Genomic DNA, 23,157 nt, shown 5'->3' on the forward strand with positions numbered 1-23,157 from the left:
TCAGCTCTGAGCACCCACATGGTAGCTTCTGATCGTCTGTAACTTCCCAAACTTTGTACAGGAATCACTGATGGTATGATGGTATGAATGAAAAATGTCCTGTATGGGTTTTGTTTGAATACTTCTCCAGTTGGTGGTAATGTCTGGGAAGGTTATGGAAATGAATCCTTTGCTGGCAGAAGTCTGTCTGTAGGAGCAGGCGTTGGGGTTTTACCGCCTGGCCTCACTTGCTGTTTTTTCTCTTTCCTCTTCCCTCCTTCTAGTACACTCAGGCTCCGTAAGAGGCCGGCTCAAAGGTGACTCATCACTCTGTTCACATGTTCTCAACTAAGTACGGCTCAGCTCCAATATAGCCTTACCTGCCTTCCAGCCCTTCACTTGCTACTGCCTGTGAAGCCTGTGGTCATTTTCACATAGCAGGTTCATGGACTCCAGAGTGCATGGAGCTATCCAAAGAGGACTCACGCCATCCTCAGTCCTCAGGAAAGTTAGGATTGTCTCCTAAACCCCAGCTAACACAGCTGCATTGTGCAGCTGAATTCTCCCAGGAGACAAACTCCAAGCAGATCCTGGACTGAGGTCACTCACTGTCTTCCAGCACCTTCTGGCTTCTCTTAGGGGTTTACCATCACAAAGGAGATGGCACTGGTTAGTTTTTGTCAATTTGACACAAACTAGAGTCATTAGGGATGAGGAAATCTTTTTTTTTTTTTTGGTTTTTGAGACAGGGTTTCTCCGTGTAGCTTTGCGCCTTTCCTGGAACTCACTTGGTAGCCCAGGCTGGCCTCGAACTCACAGAGATCCACCTGGCTCTGCCTCCAGAGTGCTGGGATTAAAGGCGTGCGCCACTGCCCGGCGGATGAGGAAATCTTAACTGAGGAGTTGCCACCATCTGTGTGCCATTTTCTTGATTACTGTGGGAGCGCCCAGCCCATTGTGGGCAGTGCCACCCTGGGCAAGGTGGTCCTGAGTTGTATAAAAGCCATGCAGAGGAAGCCAGTAAGCAGCACTCTGCTTTAGTTCTTGCCTCCAGGTTCCTGCCCTGACTTCCCTCAGTGATGGAGTGTGACCTCAGAGTTCTAAGCTGAAATAAACCCTTTCTTCCACAAGTTTCTTTTGGTCATGATGTTTATCACAGCAATAGAAAAACCAAACCAGGACAGAGCTGTATACATCTCACAAGTCTCTGCTGTTGAGCCCATGGTTCTATACCACCTACCAGGGCAGGCTGTGGAGAGCCTGGCCCAAAGGAGGTAGCCTGCCAGTCCTCTCTGGCTGAGCTGCCCAGTCAAATCAAGAGTATGGGCTTCGTGCTCAACAAAGGACACTGAGTCACTCTCTTGCTGGAGAGCTTAGTACTCAGAGATGCACTTAGAGAAAGGACTGCAGAGGCTGGAGACAGGACCCAAAGGGACAAGTGTGACCCAGACTGGGGCGGACATGGAAGCAGGTAGACTAGAAGACCTCCGCAGAGGCCTCACAGGTACTTCTTCCCCACAAAGACAGAGTACAAAGGAAATGTGGAAAAGCTTTCATTGCTGATGATGAAGTGTACAAAACAAAAACTTGCTGTTCTCGCAGAAGAATGGGTATCATTTGGAAAGTGGGACAGGCCAGCTCTAAAGGTAAAAGCCCCCAGAAGGTAGCTATGTAGGGGCACCCACAAGTCCTGCAGGGCCCTGTCCCAGTGTCTGTCCAATCACTGCTGTCTCCAGGGGCTTGAACCCCACATTGTCCAGTGGGATCCCGAAGGCCAGTAACTTCGCCTCATACGTACGCAACAGGTCATTGTGGGCCTGAAAGGACAGAGCAATGTCAGGGAGAAAAGGAGTCCACATGGGCCTACCTCACCCAGAGGTAGGCTCCATTCCATGGACGAGCAGGGTGGAAGATCTGGGCTAAGCATCTGAGAATGGTTTGTTCGGTGCTAGAGCTGATGTCCTTATGTCATTAACTCAAATAACTCACAATAAGGACAGACTCAGAGCTGAGAGCTGGGTGGACGCCTGGCTCTTTAGCAAGTACTTCCCAGTGAGGGTCTCTATCCCTTCTCTGCCAAGGTAGAATGGCATCTATTCCCTGCCTCTGGAGACCTTAGCACCATCCAGCTCCCCAGTGACTCTGCAGAGGCTACATGTGGAGGGCCCTGGGCCTCAGAAATGGTGCTGTTGGGGCCAACAAAGACAAGTGAGTTCCTTGGGGGAGGGGGTTCTCTGCTAATCTTGTTTTGGTTTTTGAAGTTTTATTTTCATTTTTGTCTGGGAAAAGGCCCCACCATATAGCCCAGGCTGGCTAGAACTTGCTTTTTTCCCAGAACGGCCTAGCACTCAAAATTTTACTGCTTCAAGGAAAAGTCAGTGTTCTCCAAGCAGTGTCCCTGGGCACAGCAACCACATTCTAGGGCAGGCCCCTTGACCAGGAGTAATTGGCCAACACAAAACAAACTGTGTGTGTGTGTGTGTGTGTGTGTGTGTGTACTTTGGTTGTATGCGTTTGGGCATTTGTTTGTTTTATTGATATTTCACTTGTTTTTTTTCATTTTGATGGGTTTTATTTATTGCTTTTGTTTTTGAAAGGAAGAGAAAAAGAGCATAAAGCTGAGTGGGTAGAAGGTGGGGGGTCTGGGAGGAGTTGGGGAAAAGAAAGGAACATGATCAAGATATATTGTATTAAAGTTTTAAAATTAAAACAGCCCTGTTTCATGTGAGTGCTAAGATTACAAGTATACACCAACACACCTTGCAAAGTTTTGTTTTGTCTCTTTACACAGGGTCTCCCCATACAGCCACTGATATTCTGGACTTGCTATATAGATCAGGCTGGCCTATAATTTACCAAGATCCACCTGTCTCTGCCTCCTGAGTGGCAGTATTAAGGGGTGTGCCAACACATCCAGGTCAAAAAAAGCACGTCTAGTACTTTTTAGTGTGTGTGTGTGTGTGTGTGTGTGTGTGTGTGTGTGTATAAAAGAGGCCAGAAGAGAAAGTTGGATTCCTTGGAGCAGAAGTTACAGGCAGCTGTGAGGCACCCATGTGGATGCTGAGAACTAGATAGACTCCAGTGTTCTTAACCACTGAACCATCTTTCCAACCCCCAAATTGCACTTTTTGTTTTTCTGAGACAGTGTTTCTCTGTGAAACAGCCCTGGCTGTCTGGAACTTGCTCTGTAGGCCAGGCTGGCCTCAAAATCAGAGATCCACTCCTCCCTCTGCCTCCCGAGTGCTGGGATTAAAGGTGTACGCCACCATGGCCCAGCTAAAATGCCCATTTTTAATTGGGAAAATTTCACTAGGTGGTTGTAAAGACGTGAATTTGTTTACTCATTTGTCTGAGACAGGGTCTCACTTTGTAGCCTAGGCTGTCCTTGAATTCATGTTCCTCCTGCCTCGGCATCCCTGAGAGCTGGGATTACAGATGTTGATGAACTGAGTGAAATGAGAAATGCTTGAAGCCTGTGAGCCTCACAGCAAATGATCAAAAGGTTCACTGGTTAGGACTGTTGTGCACACCTTTAATCCCTGTACTCAGGCAGAGGCACACAGATCTCTGTGAGTTCCAGGCCAGCCTGGTCCACATAGTGAGTTCCAGGCCAGCCTGGTCCACATAGTGAGTTCCAGGCCAGCCAGCGTTATAGAGTGGGACTATGTCTCAAAAACAAAAAGATTCATTATCTTCATTGTGGTTTAGTAAAGAGAACTAATGCTTGGAACAGAGAGGAAAAGGTAAATAAGGATGGGCTCCAGAGAGAACTTAGAGGCTGAGCTCTGGTTACCAGGCACCCCAGGTTCAGACACCTTGATCAGATAAAAGCCAACAATATCCCCAGCCCCCAAGAGCTGTACACACAGCAGATAGCCCTAATTTTGCTCAGCCCTGTCAGCAGAGGGACAGGTATGATCACGAAAGCTCTAGCCTGACCACTAGGGAGGGCTGGGAAACCAGGGCAGCTTGAGCAGCATGGAGCCTGGGAAGCAGTAACAGACACTGCCTACCTATGTCTAGGGTTAACTGTCTGTCTGTTTTTTGAGACAGGGTTTCTCTGTGTAGCCCTAGCTGTCCTGGAACTCAGAGATCTGCCTGCCTCTGCCTCCAGAGTGCTGGGAAAAAGGCATGCACCAACCACCATTGCCCAGCCAACGTTCACAAGCTGAAGCTGGGTACATGGACACAGCTCTATGGGAGGAGATAGCCCTGAGGGAGAAGGTGGGGCTTTGGGAATGGGGGGATTAGCCATACCTTGCAGACCCGGGCCAGCTCATACTGTAAGTCCTTGATGGTGGTATTCTTTGATTCTAGAACATCCTAAGGAGAGAGACAAAGGTGACTCTAATATTTGTCATCTGATAGAGGTGGACAGGTGGACACTGGTCTAGGGGTTCCCTAAGGGTTGGAAAGGCTCAGGGAATCGTAGTATGGGTCACCTCAGCCCATACATGTATCCACACAAGTCTGTCAGCAGGAAAGGTCTCCAAGGTATAAGCCAGGCAATAAGAAGGGGACAGCAGCAGCGACTCTGCATTGCTTACATCCTTACAATGAAGCACCAGACTGCCAAGATGAAACCGGTTGACTTGTGTGTGCGTGTGGCACAGGACATGTGACACAGGACAGAGGTAATTGTGGGTGTCATTCTCTACTGCTCTTCTTCTTTTCTTTTTTCTTTCTTTCTTTTTCTTTTTCTTTTCTTTTTTTTTTTTTTTTTTTTTTTTTTGAGACAGGGTTTCTCTGTGTAGCCATGGCTGTCCTGGAACTCACTCTGTAGACCAGGCTGGCCTTGAACTCATAGAGATCAATCTGCCTCTGCCTCCCGAGTGCTGGTGGTGATGTGCACCACCACCACCTAGCCTGTAGGGCATTTTCTTAATGACTGATGCAGAAGGGCCCCACTCACTGTGGGTGGCACCATCTCTGGGCAGGTAGTCCTGGATGGTGTATCAGGGATGGTATAAAGACAACAGGTGGATAGGACAGCCAGGGCTCCATAGAGAAGTCCTGTCTCAAAAAACCAAAAGGAAAAAAAAAAAAAAAAAAAAAAAGAAAGCAGGCTGAGCAAGCATGAGAACAAGCCAGTAAGCAGCATCCTCCATGGCTTCTGCTTCAGTTCCCGCTTCCAGGTTCCTGCTCTGACTTCCCTCAGTGATGGACTGTGATGTAGAAATGTGAGTGAAATTAACCCTTTTCTCCCAAATTAGTTTTAGTCATGGTGTTTTATCACAGCAACAGAAAGCTAAGATTCGGGTGCAGACACCACCACAGCCAGCTTTTCATGTAGGTACTGGGGATCCAGACTCAGGCCCTCATGCTTCCACAGCGAGACTTTACCTGCTAAGCCATCTTCCCAGGCCCTAATTTTTTTGTATGTTTAATTTTGTTTTTTTTTTTTGCTTGTTTTTGTTTTTTGAAACAGGATTTCTCTGTGTAGCCCTGGCTGTCTTGAAACTCACTCTGTGGATCAGGCTGGCCTCTAACTCACAGAGACCCATGTGCCTCTGTCTCCAAGCACTGGGATTAAAGGTGTGTGCCACCACTACCTGGCCCTAATTGTTTTTAAAGGGAAAAAAAGGTATTTGTATAACTTTTAAAACTCTACAGTTGCTGGGAAGTCCTACCTGCTCCCTCACCACCACATTCCCACCCCAGGTAGAGTGGGCTCTTTCTGGCCCAGCTTCTGTGCTCAGAACCTTCCATATTCCCATGTCATTTAACTCATTAGCACAGTTGTCAGGTCTTTGCAATCACCCTCAGTCTGCATCCCCCACCCCAGGGTACTCCCGGGGGGGGGGGGGGCTCAGCAGGAGGCTACCTGCAATGCCTAATGTCACAGTGACAGACAGGCGGCGAGGCAAACAGAACTGGTACATAGACTGACTTACACAAAGTCAGTCCTCTGAGCCTCAAGTCTGTATGAGAAACTGGCATTCAAGTTCAGCTAACCTGTATGCTGATGCTACAGTACTTTTCAGAATAAAACCTACCCATCAGCAGCTGCATGACTGCCTTTCTGCTGCAAGCACAGCACAAGCCACAGAGAAGCCATGCACCCTCCTGCCCTGGAAGATCCGCTTTGGGATGAACTGGCCCCCCTTACTGGGTATGCTGGGGCTTCAGATACAGCTATTCACATCCTAGAAGCATCAGTGACTCTGGGAACAAAGCATCACACCTGTCTCCAGGGACCCTAGGAAAGATGACCAGACTGCTGGGGACCACCCAGAGTCTGAAAGTCATCAGTCACACCAGCTAGCTGCTGGTCATGTCAGCCAGACTCCCTCAAGCTGGGCCACCTGCTCCGTCTATGTTCCCCTCCCCCAAGCACGCCAGGTAGAGGGAGCAGAGAGACCTGGCCAATGCAGAGCTTAACAAGCGGCAACAGGAAAGCTGGGAGGTTCTGTCAGAGGGGCAGCCTCCTGACTTTTCAGGTAACAGAATCTTCTGTCCCCAGCTAAGTGGTAGATGAAGTACCACTTGTTTTATTTATCACTGTCCCCACCTGGATTATCCCAGTACAGCACTGTCACATGAATAAGTGATGTTCTTAGCTCTGTTCAGACATTATTCCCCAGGTCCCAGGAAAGCAGCAAGGGTTAAGCAAGGTTCCATGGTCCCTATGGTACAACCCTCCTCCTTGTCACTGTCCATATTCTAAATCAGCATCCTGGGATACTCACAGTGACAGAGCTATTCCACCTCAAGGAACAGAGGACCTTGGACTCACAGATTCCCGGATGAGCTCTCCCTCCCAGCTTCCCCATGTTCCATTTAGTGACTAATGTTGTGGGACAATCGTTTTGTACACTGTGAAGATGTGTCTCTACAAAGGCACCCTCTGATGATTTACTAAAGAGATGAACGGCCAATAGCTAGGCAGGAGAGGACAGGCAAGACTTCAAGGGAGAGAGAGGAATTTGGAGGAGGAATCTGAGAGACGAAGAATTCACCAGCCAGACACAGAGGAAGTGGGATGCACGGTACTGAACAGAGGTAACAAGCCATGTGGTAGAACGTAGATTAATACAAACAGGTTAATTTAAGTTGTAAGAGCTAGTTGGGAACAAGCCTAAGCTAAGGCCAAGCTTTCATAATTAATAAGTCATCTCCATGTCATTATTTGGGAGCTGGCAGTCCAAAGAAAGTCTGACTATAGACTAAGGCTTGGCACACTATGAGCCATGGTAAAACAGGAACAGCAGAGACTCGGGTTAGGGACAGGGTTGCTGAGGGACTGGGACAGCTCAAGAGAGATCACAAAGCTAGGTCTACACAGTGAATCCCTGTCTCAAAAAGAGAGAGATGCAGGGGTAGGGGCAAAACTGGAAGAAGACAGTTCCAGTGCACAGGGCCTGTAGCACATGCTCTGTTCTCAGATGCACAAACCATGGCAGCCCCTGACTTAACTGAGGGGTCTCTGTGCCACCCAAGAAGGCAAAGCACGAGACTGAAGGACCCACCGTGGAAAAGAAACACCGTGGCGCAGGGGGCCATCAGCACCTACCTCAAGTTTGCGGGACACGAGCGTTAGTGCCGCAGGATCCAAGTTGGAGGCTGCCAGCACCTCGTTGAACTGCACCTCCCTCTTCTCCACAGCAGCGTTCAGTGCCTGCAGTTTTCGCTCCAATACCAGGTTCTTGAAGCCCGACTTCTGCTGCACCTCCTGGATGGCTGCAGTGAACTTACGATAGAGCTCGTCTCTCTCCTGCTGCACCTGAGAACAACGAGACCGGAGTGAGCAACAAGGACCCTGACATGAGACACCCCTCAGGGAGAACCCCCTCCCCCCCCAAGGATGTTGCTTCTGTAGACGGGTCCCTTTTACTACTGCCACATCCACGGCACATGGGCATCTGCTGTGCACACTGCCTGCACTCTACCCTATGTGCACAGAGTAAAAAGTTTATAGTTCAGCACATGGCAGAAGGTAAGAGAGAAGAATCGGCATTACCACTTATCCTAGTTAGGGTTACTATTGCTGTGATGAAACATCATGACCAAGCAACCTGGGGAGGAAAGGGTTTATTTGGCTCATACTTCTACATTGTAATCCATCACTGAAGGAGGTCAGGACAGGAACTCAAACAGGGCAGGATCCTTGAGGCAGGAGCTGATGCAGAGGCCGTGAAAGAGTGCAGCTTACTGGCTTGCTCAGCTTGCTTTCTTATAGAACCCAGGACCACCAGCCCAGGGATAGAACCACACACAATGGGTTGGGCCCTCCCCCATCAATCATTAATTAAGAAAATGCCTACCGAGGCTGGGGATTTAGCTCAGTGGTAGAGAGCTTGCCTAGCAAGGCCCTGGGTTCGGTCTCAGCTCCGGAAAAAAAAAAAAAAAAAAAAAGAAAGAAAGAAAGAAAAAAGAAAATGCCTACCAGGTGGTGGTGGTGCACAGCTTTAATCCCAGCACTTGTGAGCCAGAGGCAGGCAGATCTCTGTGAGTTCGAGGCCAGCCTAGTCTACATGTACAGCAAGTTCTAGGATAGCCAGAACAGGGCTACAAAGAGAAACTCTATCTCAAAAAACCAAAAGGAAGGAAAGAAGGAAGGAAGGAGGGAGGGAGGCAAAAGAAGGAAGGAAGGGTCCTGTAGACCAATCTTTTTTTTTAATTTATTTATTATGTATATGGTGTTCTGCCTATATGCCAGATGAGAGCACTAGATTAAATTATAGATGATTATGAGGCACCATCTGGTTGCTGGGAATTGAACTCAGGACCTCTGGAAGATCAGCCAGTGCTCTAAACCTCTGAGCCATCTCTCCAGCCCCTATAGACCAATCTTATAGAGTCATTTTCTCAACGGAGGTTCCCTCCTCTCAGATGACTCCAACCTGTCGAGTTGACATAAGCCAGCACATTGCTCCTCTCAGAAAGCAGGAGCTGGTCAGAGCAATCACACTCTAAAAGCCACTCCACAGGTAGGTCAGGGCCAACCTTGCCAAAGTTAGGGCCAAGAGATCAGATGAGACCTTATCTTCAGTTACCCCATATGAGTGAGAGCCAAAGCAGGTCCAGATCAAGCTTGATAAACTGCTTGTCAACCACTAAGACATCCTTGCTCATCATCTACACTTCTACCCATTAACATGCACTGTAAATAATCAAGGCTCTAGGCAGGGCACACTTAACATGCATTATGAGAATTCCTGTGAGTGGTAGAAATTCACAGTCTTCCTTTGTCCTTGCTGATACTCCTCTGCATTGATTCAAATATCTATCCAAGGCCAAGCTTGTACCTCGGGGCCTCAGATCTGAGGTACACATGATCTGAGAATTTCATCTGTGAACTATAAAGTCTTTAGAGGACTCATGAGTACAGCTCAATGATGGGCTTGTCCTCATCTTCCCCAGAGCAAGTTCCTTTGGAAGAGTCCATCTGTGTCAATATAGATTGACTTTCAAGGGCACCAAGCATCTCAGCTGAACTCTGTCACTGTCTGTCTGTATAGGACAACCTAAGGGCAGAGTCCAAGGGGTCCTCAGTGCAGCCCACTGTTCAACAAGGCCCCCTTCCTTCTCCCTGTGCATTTGAGGCCAGCATGGTGGGTGGGTGGGTGGGGCGCAGAGATGGGCCTTGTCAGCAAACCCTAGAGGCATAAGGCACTGAATCCATACATATCCACTGAACATGGAGTTAGAGATTGGTGGGATTCTGTAGTAGCTAGAAAGGCTGTGAAACCAGTTATGTTCCACCTTGGATGCTGTTCATGGATACACTGGCACATGAAAAGCTGCAGAAGATGGGCAGTGATGGCATGTGCCTTCAATTCCAGCACTTGGGAGGCAGAGGCAGGAGGATCTCTATGAGCTCAAGTCCAGCCTGGTCTACAGAAGACAGCTAGGGCTGTTACACAGAGAATTCCTGTCTCAAAAAACCAACCCCCCCACCTCACCCCCAAAAAAGCTGCAGTATAAGCAAGGTGATATTTCATTCCTAACAGTAAGAGGGCTTTCACGTGTGTTGAGAACAGGAAAGAGTCACACCGGATGTTACATTAGTGGTCTCTGGGAACTCAGGTTAAAGGGTGTTTGTTTTTGTTTCTTTATCAAAGTCATAAGATGTAATTATTTATTAATCAATTTCTTTTGAGACAGAGTCTCCTCATGTAGTCCAGGCTGACATTCAACTATGGAGCTGGGCTTATAGGTGTGTCCACACTTGGCTTACTCCATCGTTTCTTTTCTTTCCTTTTTTTTTTTTTTTCCCAAGACAGGGTTTCTCTATGTAACAGCCCTGGCTGTCCTAGAACTCTTTTGTAGCCCAGGCTGGCCTCAGACTTACAGAGATCCGCCTGGCTCTGGCTCCTGAGTGCTGGGATTAAAAGTGTGCACCACCACCACCCAGCTCTCCATGGTTTCTTTACAATGAATAGGCAATGAGTTAATACTAAGAAATGTACAACACAGATGAAATCACAGGGACCAAGCCTCCTCCACAAATTGACAGGCCACCAGGGATCCTGGTTCTCATGAGATTTGGGGCCTTCTACAAAATATACCACAGGTTTCTGCCTCATACAAGTTGTGTGCATGCTGGGTGGTGGTGATGCATGCCTTTAATCCCAGCACTTGAGAGGCAGAGACAAGTGGATCTCTGTGCGTTCGAGGCCAGCCTGGTCTACAGGGAGAGTTTCAGAATAGTCAGGGCTACACAGAAGAACCCTGTCTCAAACAAAAAACATAAAACAAACAAATAAAAAAAAAGTTGTGTGCACACACACCTATAATTCCAGCTAGTCAGGAGGCTAAAGCAGGAGGATGCCAGATCCCAGGAGCTTACGAGCAGGCTGAGTGAGACAGTGAGGCCCTATTTCCAAACAAACAAACAACAACAGAAACGCAGATTAGGAGGAGGTAGGAGGGCATGACTAGCTCCCAGATCCAGAGCCCAGGCACGCACCCACACCTGCTCACCTTGATGAACCGCTGCTCCAGGACCTCGTGCTCCCACTGAAGGTCTTTCAGGTCTTTCTCAGTAACCTTTAAACGTGCCTTTGTACACTGTGGGGGAAATGAGGGAGCAGGGGACACAAAATACTTAGGATTCACAGACACAACCACAGACGCCTGGAGACAGCAAGGCCAGGAAAGAAAGTCATCAGGAACAACTGGCTGGGAAACTCCAGCAGCTGGGCCCCACCCAAGCTATGAGTGGAATGTGTGGAAAACTAAGGTCTAGCCTACAATGGCGCCTGCCTACTTATAGCTCCAGAAGAGTCCGAGAGAGGGTCCAGCAGCACCACGGCGATAGCCCTTTCCTGCACTAAAGATGAGTCCTGCTCACACAGGGCCTCAAGAGACATCCCCTCATATGCCTTCCCTGCTGGACCCACACAGAGAGAGAGAGGACTCCAAGGAAGGGAAGGAGTTCAGTAGGAAACTCACAACCAGGATCTGCTTGTCTCTTTCATAGCTCCCAAGTCTCCTCTGCATCTCATTCATCTCATCCTTGGCTTTCTGCAGAGGGTCTGCGAGCCGCCTGTTCTGCAGAGACACCTCCGCCATCTCCTTCTCCAGGTGCTCCTCCTTCTTCCGCATGTCCTCCATCTGCTCCTGTTAGCACAGTGCACGTACGGGGCTTGGCCTGGGCATCAGCCAAATGCCCTCAATTTTATTTTATTATTAGTGTTTGATATGCGTGTAAGTGTGGGTGCACATGCCACAGTACACTTATAAAGGTCAGAGGACAACTTTAAGGAGTTAATTCTCTCCTTCCACTATGGGTTCAGGGCTCCAACTCGGGTTATCAGGTTCACATGGCAAGCGCTTCTACCCACTGAACCATCTCGCTGATACTTTTTATTTTATTTTATTTTTTTAAGACAATGGCTCCCTAACCACTTTAGGCTGGCTTTGAACTTGTTCTCTTCCTACTTCTACCTCTTTAGCACTGGGATTTCAGGTTTGTGCCACTATATCCAGCTATGGATCCCCTCAAGGAAAAAGAGATCCTGAGGCAAGTATGGTGGTACACACCTTTAATCTCAGCCCTCAGGAGGCAGAGGCAGGTGGATATCTGAGAGTTTGAGGCCAGTCTGGTTACATAGTGAGTTCTAGGACAACCATAACTACTCAGTGAGGCCCTGTGTCAAAAAGCCAACCAGTCACATGCATGCTGAGGACCTGGTCTTATTTTACATATAAGTGGTATTTTTGCAGTCTTAACCTCTTCTGAATTATGTAAGAATAGAACTTCTGTGCAGATGGAGAAATTACACTTGTTTAGACCAAAGGCAATTCTCTACTGTGGAAATCCTGCCAGTGTCAGGTGTACGTGTCCCAAGTTACCAAGCAGTGACTGATGGGCTGAACTCCTGACACCAGCCTATCAGCACCTACACACTAGGACAACTGACAGCTGTGGCCACACTTCAGTCAATACGGATTGCCTAGCATTTCCATGTCAGAACACCCTTAACTTTAGCTGAGAGTAACAGAGGGACACTGTCCAATACCATTATAGAAGGGAGTGTCAGACCTGCTGGGACTGAAGACTGGGCCTGCATCCCCGGGCCCTGGGCATGTCTCCCAGACCATATCAGTACCTTGAGGGAATTGATTAGGGCCAGGTTGTTAAGAGTGATGTCATTGTAGTAGTTCTTGATATCAGTGAAGGCCTCCTCGTGGCGCTGCATCAGTGTGCTGATCTGGCCATTCTTCCTCTCCTCCACCTCATGGATCTCGGTCTTTCTCCGAAGGTCAAGCTCGTCCCTCAGCATCTTCATCTTCTTGTCGTACTTGGCCTCGATTTCTGAAAGGCGGCAAGCAGCACACGCAGCAGCTTAGAACGGCTGACCCAAAGCCACAGGAAAAAAGGAACCAACAAACAGTGCTCAAGAACACCCATGGGGACTGGAGAGAGGGCTCAGCGGGTAAGAGCACTGGCTGTTCTTTCAGAGGACCCGGGTTCAATCCTCAGCACCCACATGGCAGCTCACAGTTGTCTGTAACTCCAGTTCCAGGGGACCTGATACCTTCACACCAATGCATGTAAAATAGTTAAACACTAGAATAGCTAAATAAGTTATATATATATATAAAAAATAACATCCATCAGGGGCGAAATGGAGTCTGCGCAGGCAACCCTGCCCAAGAGTCAGATAGGCTTTGGTGGAGCTTTCCTGCACGTGCCATATTCAGCACATGGGTCACTATCACCTTTCCTGTCTATGATAATCAGTGTTTGCAGTGTGTGTCCCACACTAGTGCACACTGACCATGGCTTGTGTGGTCACATCCAGCCACATACTGTAGGCCTCAGTCAATAAACCAGATGGACTGCTGACATGGAAGGCTCTTCAACCCAGCAGCTAAGGAGAAGACTGAGCAGACTGCCACATGCTGTTAATGGCTGGCTTCAGACAGAAATGGAGGTGTGAGTGGTAACTGCAGCTCCCCAAATTCACACGGGAATGACGTTTTCTGTGACTCTGAATGAATCTGTTGGCTTTGGAAATATTCTCTCTTGATCCGGGCATGGTAGCACACTCCTTTAATCTCAGCACTACGGGGGCAGAGGCAGGCGGATCTCTATGAGTTCGAGGCCAGCCTGGGCTACAGAGTGAGTTGCAGGACAGCCAGGGCTGTGACAAAGAGAAACCCTCTCTTGAAAAACCAAAAAGAAAAAAAACCTCTGTGTGTGTGTGTGTGTGTGTGTGTGTGTGTGTGTGTGCATGCATGCGTGTGTGTGACTGAGCTGCTTTAAAATGGTTTGTTTATGTGCCTCAAGGTACCAAGCAGTGATGAGAGGGTTCTCGGACACCATCCTACAAGCTGTATGTCTGCGAAACTGACCTCGAACTTGCCTTTCAAAGTCATTTCGCATCTTGGTGATCTCCTCAGCATGTTTCTGCACAAATGAGAAGGGGTGTTACTAGAAAGCCAAAGAGAGAGGCCCAGGACCCTACCACCTGTGGGAAAATTCAGTTTAGTAACCCGTGCTGTGGCTGCTTTCTGGATTCCCCTTACCTCTACATCATACACTATGCCCAATAGCATGGCTTTGATAACCTCCACATTTCATACAGAACTCATTTCCCCCAGGGAGTCACCTCTGGATCTGACAGACAGTACAGACAGAAGCACCGGGCACGGCTTGGTTTCCACATCCGACCTTTCCAAAGCCAGAGGTCAGCAGCCACATCTCCATGGGGTGACAGGCTCCCTTCAGTGCTAGCCTGTCTCACTATGGCTTAGAGCAGTATTCAGAGAGGATGAGTGTTTGGTTTTTTGAGACAGGGTTTCTCTGTGTAGCCCAGGCGTCCTGGAACTCGTTCTATAGACCAGGCCGGCCTTGAACTCAGAGATCCTTCTGCCTCTGCCTTCTGTGCATCACCATGCCCAGCTCAGAAATTATTTTAATAAGCAATTACACGCTAAAATTTTTGTAAGATTTGTTTTTTAATTATTATTTTATGTGTGTATCATGTCTACATATATGTTTGTGCACCATGTGCATGCCTGGTGCATATGGAGGACAGAGAGGAGTCAGATCCCTTAGAACTGGAGTTACAGAGAGTTGTGAACCATCATATGGGCAATGGAAATTTAACTCAGGTCTTCTGTAAGAGCAACCAGTACTCTTAACCACTGAGTCATCTCTCCAGCTCAGATTTTTATTTTATGTGATGGATGTTTCGCCTATGCGTATGTCATGTCTGTATACTACATGTGTGCCTGGTGCTCACAGAAGCCAGAAGCTGTTGGATGCCCCAGAACTAGAGTTATGGATGGCTGTGAGCTGCCATATGGGTGCTGGAAATGCATCCCAGGTCTTCTAGAAGACGAACCAGTGCTCTTAACTGCTAAGCCATCTCTCCCACCCCTACACATTACAAATTTGAATAAAAGTTTTGCTAATTTATTTGTTAAAAACCTCTGATCATTTTTGCACAAAAATACAAGTCCCTAGATGTCAAAGAACTAGTTCAAATGGCTAGGTTCACCTTTTTCACAGCCACCAGACCACAGCCTGTACCTACCAGACGCAGGTTCTTTATCACCACCTCGTTAGCCAGCTCCTGCTCCTTGAGCTCCACTTTGAGCGACCTCATGTCCTTCCGCAGTGTGCCCTCCTGTGCACGGTGCTCCTTCTGGGCCAGCTTCATGACTACAGTGCTCTCAGCCTTCACCTCTGCCAGGTTGTTCTGGTGCTCATACAACAGGTGCTTTACTTTCTGCTTGTACACCTGCAAAGACATGGGGGAGGGGGTCCCACATGCCCATCTGAAGCACCAGTGCATGCCCAGCTCACGAGGCGCTAAGCAGCCGAAGAACTGTAGAGGGCAGCCTGCTTATACTCCTGCCATTCACAGGGGCTTCGATTTAAATACTCAGGACCTGCAGGACCTCTCCTGTTATGAGAAAGATGAAACTGTTCTCCCTTGTCCTCCTCAGAGACTGTTGGGAGGTTCTAACGGGAGCACAGTGGACAAGTCATTCAGTTATAAAAAAAAAATAAATAAATGGATAAAAATTAAAACCTCATGTTTTTGTTTGTTTTGAGACAGTCTCCTGTAGCCCAGGCTGGTCTCAAACCACTTACATAACTAACGTTGGCCTTGAACTCCTGGTCCTCTTGTATCTCCCTCCCAAGTGCTGGGATTACAGGCCTGCAGCACCATGCCCAGCTCTCTGTTTTAAGGACTTTCCAGTTTTGTCTGGCTGAACTCATAGCTGTTCTTGGACCTTATCACATCTGCACTTAGACCTTACCACAGTCCTCTTTCATCAGGGCAAGTGGTCCCCTTCCCCAGAGCACACATGGAGCAATGCAGGAAGATGTGGGTACTCCCCTAGCCCAGGTTAATCAAGAGAATCGATGCTGGTAGTCAATAGGTCAATAGGACAAATGACACAACCCAATCACCTTTGCAACCTTCCTTGGACTCTTCTAGAAAAATTGCCTCTGGTTCACAGTACAAAGAACACAAGCAAAGGAGTATGTTCCCAAAGAAAAACAGGAACTGTCCCCACCCGGACCTGTTTCTACGCCGTGGCACCACGACTCCAGTGGGCACAGACTGACTCCACTCACCTTGATCTCCACCTGGTGCCTCTCCTCCGCCTCCTCCATCTCACGGTCTTTGTTCCGAAGCTCAGCCTTCTTCTCCTCCAGCTGCCTCCTTGTGATCTCCCAGAAGGTGTGGATTTTGTCACGCTCCAGCTGGAAGTAGTTGCGCTCCTCTCGCTCTCGGTCCAGCTCCTCCCGGATGCGGGCGACATGTTCCTCTACCTAACCGGGCACAGTGCATCAAGTGAGGCACCACAGGAGCCCGTCCACCACCAGAGGGTGTGGATCAAGGGAAGCAGGGGGGAAAAAAGGAAGGAGTCATTTTACTAAAGTTAAAACACAAAGCAGGAAGTTTCCAGAGACAGAAAGCAGCAAAAGTCTCTCAAATTTGGCAAAGAACAAAACAATTATATTTGTTCAGCAACTCCTGAATCCTTTTAAGAAACTTCTCAAAAGAAACACAAGAATTATTATTTTTTTTTCTTTTTTTTCAAGACAGGGTTTCTCTGTGTAGTTTTGGTGCCTGTCCTGGATCTCACTCTGTAGACCAGGCTGGCCTCAAACTCAGACCCGCCTGGCTCTGCCTCCCGAGTGCTGGGATTAAAGGCGTGCACCACCACCACCCGGCCACAAGCATTATTTTTGTTCAAAGATATTAGTATTCCCATTGTTATTAACGACAAAAAAAAACTTTAAAAGGAAATAATCGACAACAATTTTAAACCAGAAAATGGTTAAAAATTGGAATACATCAACTGTAAGAGATATAAAAATTACACAGAAGCTCATAAATGTCTCCACAAAAGGTTAAAATAAAAATAAAAAGACCACCAGAAAAACTTACTATTAAACACCAATTATACAAAACTAGTGGGCTCTTTGCACTCAGCAGACTTTGGTCCACAGCCGATTAGAAATCTGCAAATAGGTTAAGGAGAAAAGTAGGACATGCTTCGAGCTTTCTCCGGCTCTTGCTTCCCATGGGAATTAGTTATCTTTAGGCACAGCCCCAGGACAGTTACTGTGAAGTATTTTCTCTCTCAAGATACATTCCACACAGGGAAATCATATTTTTCATTTCAATAAACAAGACAACAAGCAGCCAAGGAGCTCTGAGGAAGGATGCTGAGCAGGGACTAGGTGCCTATGGGGGACATGGTACCCCAGAATCTGACTAGTGCCTCACAGTGCACACTGATAGTGTCTGACCAGTGTCTTCACATCACGGGTCTTTGGTGTCACTCAAATAGTTACAAACAGATTCCTGTTCTGTTTGGCCCTATAGTGTCAGAGTTTGTCATCAATTGCTATTTGGATTTCTCATAAATATCCAAATTTCTAACTTCCCTTGAAAAATCAAAAAGTTAAGAACACCAGAGTTCCAGGGCTGGAGAGATGGCTCAGCAATCTGCCTGTTCTTCCAGAGGACCAAGGTTCAATTTCCAGCATCCACATGGCAGCTAACAACTGTCCATAACTCCCAAGATCTGACACCCTCACACAGACATGCATGCAGGCAAAACACCAATGCAAATAAAATAAAAACAAACAAATTATAGATATAAAGAACACCAGAGTTCAATATCCACAGGGCAACCACCCAAATATACACAGAGTCTTGTCTTTCTACTGGACCCTAAAGGCTTTCAAGACTGTGCTTCAAACATATAGTACATGGAGGCCAGCCCCCGCTCTGCAGACTGTGTATGTATTAGGCATTTAGTGTGTTGAACACTAAAACATTAAGGTCCAGTCTCCAAAGATGTGAAATAAGCAGGGTACAAGAAACAGCATGTTGGGACCTCCTGAAATTCAATCTATTCTCCATCCATCCATCCCAGTCAAAACACAAACTGGATCCCTTGACTACATCTCTGCTTAAATTGCTAATGGTTTTCCTGTACATAAAATACAGCACTCATGGGACTAGAGAGATGGCTCAGTGGTTAAAATCACTTGTTGCTCTTGCAGAGGAACAAGGTCCAGTTCCCAGCACCCACATGGTGGCTCACAACCATTTGCAAATTCAGTTCCAGAGGATCTGAAGCCTTCTTTTGGCCTCTGCAGGTACTGAACACACATGGTACTCTCGCATACATGCAGGCAACACGTGCGCACGCGCGCACGCGCGCGCACGCACACACACACACACACACACACACACACAGAGTAAATAAATAAATAAATAAATAAATAAATATTTTTCTTTCTTTCTTTCTTTTTTTTTTTTTAAGACAAGGTTTCTCTGTGTAGCCCTGGCTATCCCAGAACTCAGAGATCCATTTGCCTCTGCCTCTCAAGTGCTGAGATTAAGGTGAATACATCTTTTAAAACATATATTTTGCATGTATATCTGTGCACCATGTGCATGCTTGGTGCCTGTGGACGTCAGAGGAGGGTATCAGATCTCCCTGGGCCCCCTGCAATTGGAATCACAGATGGCTGTGAGCTAATATGTGGGTGCTGGTATCTGATTTTTTTTTTTTTTTTTTTTTTAAGATTTATTTATTTATTTTGTACACAGAAGAGGGCACCAGATCTCATTACAGATGGTTGTGAGCCACCATGTGGGTGCTGGGAATTGAACTCAGGACCTCTGGAAGAGCAGTCGGTGCTCTTAACCTCTGAGCCATCTCTCCAGCCCAATATGTGGGTGCTGGGAATCAAACCTGAGTCCTCTGCCAGAGCAGCAAGTGCTCTTAACCAACAAGCCAACTATCTAGCTCCTAAAAACATACTTTAGCCAAGTGGTGGTAGCATACACCTTTAATCCCAGCGCCCAGAGGCAGAGGCAGGTGGATCTCTGAGTTCGAGGCCAGCTTGGTCTAAAGAGTGAGTTCCAGGACAGCCAGGGCTACTCAGAGAAACCCTCCTGTCAGGGTTTACCTTTGAAATAAACATCCTAGGATTTTCATGTTAAAAGAAAAAGAAAAAATATTTTAAATAAAAATATAGCTATGTAAAATGGCATGTAGAAGGCCAGTGCTGTAGGTGATAAAAGAAATTACCCAGAATACAAAGACAGAGAAAATTCACTGAAACATGCTGCAAGCAAGCAGCCAGCAAGTTCCCAGAGAGGTCTCACTTGGTTGGGGCAGGTGGAGGTTTTTTATGGTAGTTGAAGGAGAAGTTATTTGGTTTTATCTCATCAGCCATTTGTGTGGGATCCATATCTAGCTACAAGAGGCTGGGGGGGGGCATCTCACTGTCTTATATGTAGTAAATTTATAGCACAAATTGTTTTTCTTGAGACTGGCCAGCAGTGTAGAGTACCACAAGTCATCGGGATTTAGGCTGCAGCTGTCTATATAAGATATCACACAGGCACCGAGCAGTCATGCCTGCTTGTTAGAGTATGGAAATTCTGCTCTTATATTTTTGGCCTTTTGCCTCTCAAATCATCAATACTCAACTCTTGTCCAACTCTAATTTCAGCTTATAACCACTCTCTCAATATCCTTCATACTATCTTAAACTATTAGAATAGTAAGTCTTATTAACTCAGCTGCATATAACCCTCCAGTCTTGTGTCAAAACCTCACAAGGCAGCCATCATCAACACAGACCCAGGTGGATACACCACGTTTGCCCAACATGTTGTAGCTTTCAAGAGCCTTGTAAGTTTTGTTTTTGTTTTTTTTTTTTTTTTTTGGTTTTTCGAGACAGGGTTTCTCTGTGTAGCTTTGCACCTTTCCTGGAACTCACTTGGTAGTCCAGGCTGGCCTCGAACTCACAGAGATCCGCCTGGCTCTGCCTCCCGAGTGCTGGGATTAAAGGCGTGCGCCACCACCGCCCGGCTGCCTTGTAAGTTTTATAATTATGTTCTCCAGACTTTTACATCAATATACGTAAGTGACTTAAAATAATTTGTATAAGGACATTACCTCCCCGAGTTCACTCCTCAACACTACCAAAAAATATAATAAAGACATCATCCAGGAGCAGGAGTATAGCTCAGTGGTAGAGCATGTGCCTTTAAAAAAATAAATAAATAAATAAAGGAAGGAAGGAAGAAAACCCCTCCCAAACTAAGCACAGGCAATAAGAAAGGCAGCTCCAACAGGGCTCCTCCCTGTTGGAAGTTTTGTCAAAAATCAAACTGCAAGAGGCCAGCAAAATGGTTCAGCAGGCAAAGGTACCTGCTACCAAGCCTGAAAACCTGAGTTCAATCCCAGACCCTACATGGTGGAAGGAAAGAACCAACTCATACAAAAGAAATAACAATAATTTAAAAAACATTGGCTGATTAATCAGATTGAGACAATGTAATTTAAAGTAAATCATGTTCCTTTTAAAACTTTCCTTTTTTTTTTCTTTTTTGGTTTTTTTTTTTTTTTTTAAACAGGGCCTCTCTCTGTAGCTCTGGCTGTCCTAGAACTCCCTATGTAGATCAGACTGGCCTTGAACTCACAGAGATCCACCTGCCTCTGCCTCCCAAGGCATGAGCCACCACACTAGGCTAAAAACTTCCCTTTTGCTACAATGTTTACTGGCAAACAAAGAATGACACATATGTATTATCACATATGTATCAGCTCGATGAACAGCAGTAAGCAAAAAAGAAAGAAAATACAAAGTTAAAAATAGCTTTTATGTCCGAGGGGTCAGGGAATCCTTCCAAGTTCCTATTAAAAAGTTTCTTCACATGGCTGCACTTCATTTTTTAAAAACGTGTACCACGGAGGTGGTGGAAACTATAGACTTGGGATAGGCATGTTACATTTGGACAGACTGAGAAGAGTGGATGAGTTTATCAACACATCTGCAGCGGTGCCCACCCTGGGACCGGACAACGCTGTGCTCACCTGCTCCTTGGTCATGTCTTCTGGTGGGAGCCCATCAACCACCGGGTTGCCCTTGGCTTTGCCCTTCTTCCCTTTCTTTTTGGGTGCCTTTGTTTGAAGAAGAGAAGACTGGGTAAGTAAAGTCCACTCTATCTAATGCCACCCTCCTTGACTATTTGCTTACACGAGCATTAGGGGAGGGCACACCTGTTTAGAACCCCGACCTCTACTGTTCACACACCTAGAGAGCATCACTATACTAACCTTCCCCTGCCTCGCCCCACCCCACCCCCAACTCCCCACTCCGGTTAACCACACACACGGGGCAGAAGGACAGAGTAGAGGGAATCATTAACACATTTGGAGAAGCACAAAGAAGAAATCTTCCTCTCCAGAAAAGAACACTTTCTCTTTCCAAAAGGGAAGGAGAAGGGATCCACTCCAAACTCATTCACTGCTGGATACAGGGCAAGAATTTCTTCAGTGTGGTTAGAAAAAAATTTTTGATGAAAAATTCATTTGGTAGAGGGGAGAAGGGGTTGACGGAAAGAATATGAGGAAAGAAAACTAAAATTAAGGAGCATTTGAGGGGTAGTATGGAAGCCTAAAAGAAAAAAAGAAAAAGAAAACATTATCTGAGCTAAAGGAGGAGCGTGCACACAGCCCACGCCACCCTGCCACCCATAGAATGTTGGCTATCATGCCTTAAAACCACCACAGAAACACATGCAAGAAACGTATCAGTACGTGTAGAGAATTAGCCTTTTAGCTAAGATCCAGCTCTTATCAGTGTACATGTAGGAAGGAGTGACCTCATAGCAATGACCAAATCTGAGGCTTCGTTTCCTCCAGACTACAGAGAACTCTGGTCAGGAGTGAGCAAACAGCACACTCGCGAGTGTCTGTAAGCGTGTTCCCAGCAGAAACTGCTTGCAGGGTCCTGCTTTGTTTGAGCGGCTTTGATAATGTCACAGAAGCTTTCCGGGAGACTTAATAGCAGTAAACATTCACAATGTTTCCAGCCAGAAGCTCCCAGAGAGAAAAGCCACCCCACCAGCTGATGGCCCACCTCCTGGCACAACGTGACAACACCTGTATCCTAAAGGGAAGGGCCTCATTATATGAGGACGGTCTAAGGAGGCAGGGAGCTTATGCCTTGTTCTCCTAAGGAGCCTGAGGCCTCTGCAACCCAAGGTGATATCCTCATCACTGTATGACACTCGACCCTCTCCACGCCCCTTGGTAGAGAGGGACCTCTAGCCACCGTGGTATGCACCGGGTCTCCACCTCAGACACAGAGTTCCTAGGGTTTCTCCTGAGCCGGACTCTGCTCCCTGTGGACCCTTATGTGCCCCTGAGCCCATATGAGGTGGAATCCTACATCCCAAGGATCTGGCGGACTCAGCTTCTGACTTCTGGACACCTTGCACATCAGGCGAGAGTCTGGCAAATTCGACAACCATCCCAGAGAACTGAAGAGCCAAATCTTAGTTCAAGTGTATTCAAGGCCCCCCGGCATCCTGGCCTCCCCAAGTGGGACCTCACGGAAGCGCCCAGTTCTCAATTCTAGTAATCCAAAACTGCAGGCCGCTAACCGCAGGCCTCCCAGTCCCCGGGACCCGACCCTATCCGCATTTCTGCGCGAAAGTCCCCCTGTTCCCCCCAGGTTCTCTGTGCACTGGACACCCAGAGCACCAGCCCGACTCACCATGCTGCCAGCAGTCCAGCACCGCCGCTACTCGGGGATAGGCGCTGGTCTGCGGAGGCTGCGCTGTCTCCTGGCAACCCGGACGAGATCCCGCGCTGGTTCTCAAATCTTCGCGAGACTCTCCTCAGCGCCGCCGCCCCACCCACCCCCAGGGACCTCGACAACCGGGAGTGCGTCCCTAACGACGCGCCCGAAGAAGAGGTGCACAGCTCACAGCTGCCGGCTGTTGCCTTCAGTGTATTGCTGGTCTTCTTCCCGCTAGAACTGGAGCTACAAAAGCGACGGTTCCTTCGGTTCTCCAGAGTCTACATGGCGGGCGCTCAGAGAAGAATAAAGAAGAGGATGTCTGAATGCTTAGTCTGCCACACAAACTCGGTTCCCAAACTGATTCAAATGTAAGCTAAGAGCCCGCTCCTGCGGTTCATCCACCTTGCCCCGCTTGTGAAAATTCCTTTCCCATGTTACCCTGATGAGACTGAAAATGCATAGCTGGGCTTCCAGAAACTCGGGAAAGAACGAGAAAGGCTGCGGGTGTTGTGCCTGTAATCACTGCACTGGGTTGGAAGCTAGCCTGGGCTACATAGTCAGTTCTAATCCAGCCAGAGCTACATACCAAGACCCTGGCTCAAAACAACAGACAGAAAAAAACAAAACAAAACAAA

At 47.4% G+C, this 23,157-nt stretch overlaps 1 protein-coding gene across 1 annotated transcript; it reads right to left on the bottom strand.

Annotated features, from left to right (window-relative positions):
- Nucleotides 1–1,519: 1,519 nt before the first annotated feature.
- Gas8 (growth arrest specific 8) lies at nucleotides 1,520–22,597 on the bottom strand. The gene is made up of 11 exons (XM_059262492.1): nucleotides 22,496–22,597; nucleotides 20,809–20,895; nucleotides 16,028–16,225; nucleotides 14,973–15,179; nucleotides 13,786–13,840; nucleotides 12,537–12,742; nucleotides 11,377–11,544; nucleotides 10,906–10,992; nucleotides 7,493–7,702; nucleotides 4,237–4,302; nucleotides 1,520–1,796 (listed from the first exon to the last, which is right to left on the bottom strand). Exons 1-11 carry the CDS (start codon nucleotides 22,496–22,498, stop codon nucleotides 1,647–1,649), a joined length of 1,437 nt encoding a protein of 478 aa, XP_059118475.1. The 5' UTR covers nucleotides 22,499–22,597; the 3' UTR covers nucleotides 1,520–1,646.
- Nucleotides 22,598–23,157: the final 560 nt, after the last annotated feature.

The sequence above is a fragment of the Peromyscus eremicus genome, chromosome 5, assembly GCF_949786415.1.
Source record: "Peromyscus eremicus chromosome 5, PerEre_H2_v1, whole genome shotgun sequence".
In the NCBI taxonomy this organism is placed as follows: Eukaryota; Metazoa; Chordata; class Mammalia; order Rodentia; family Cricetidae; genus Peromyscus; species Peromyscus eremicus.

What these genes read in the sequence shown, in the direction of transcription:
- Gas8 (XM_059262492.1), bottom strand. An exon ending in CTTTGAAAGGCAAGTTCGAG is followed by an intron (nt 12,743 to 13,785) that starts GTCAGTTTCGCA and finishes GCCGCCTTTCAG; the next exon opens with AAATCGAGGCCAAGTACGAC. An exon ending in CCCTAATCAATTCCCTCAAG is followed by an intron (nt 11,545 to 12,536) that starts GTACTGATATGG and finishes CTGTGCTAACAG; the next exon opens with GAGCAGATGGAGGACATGCG.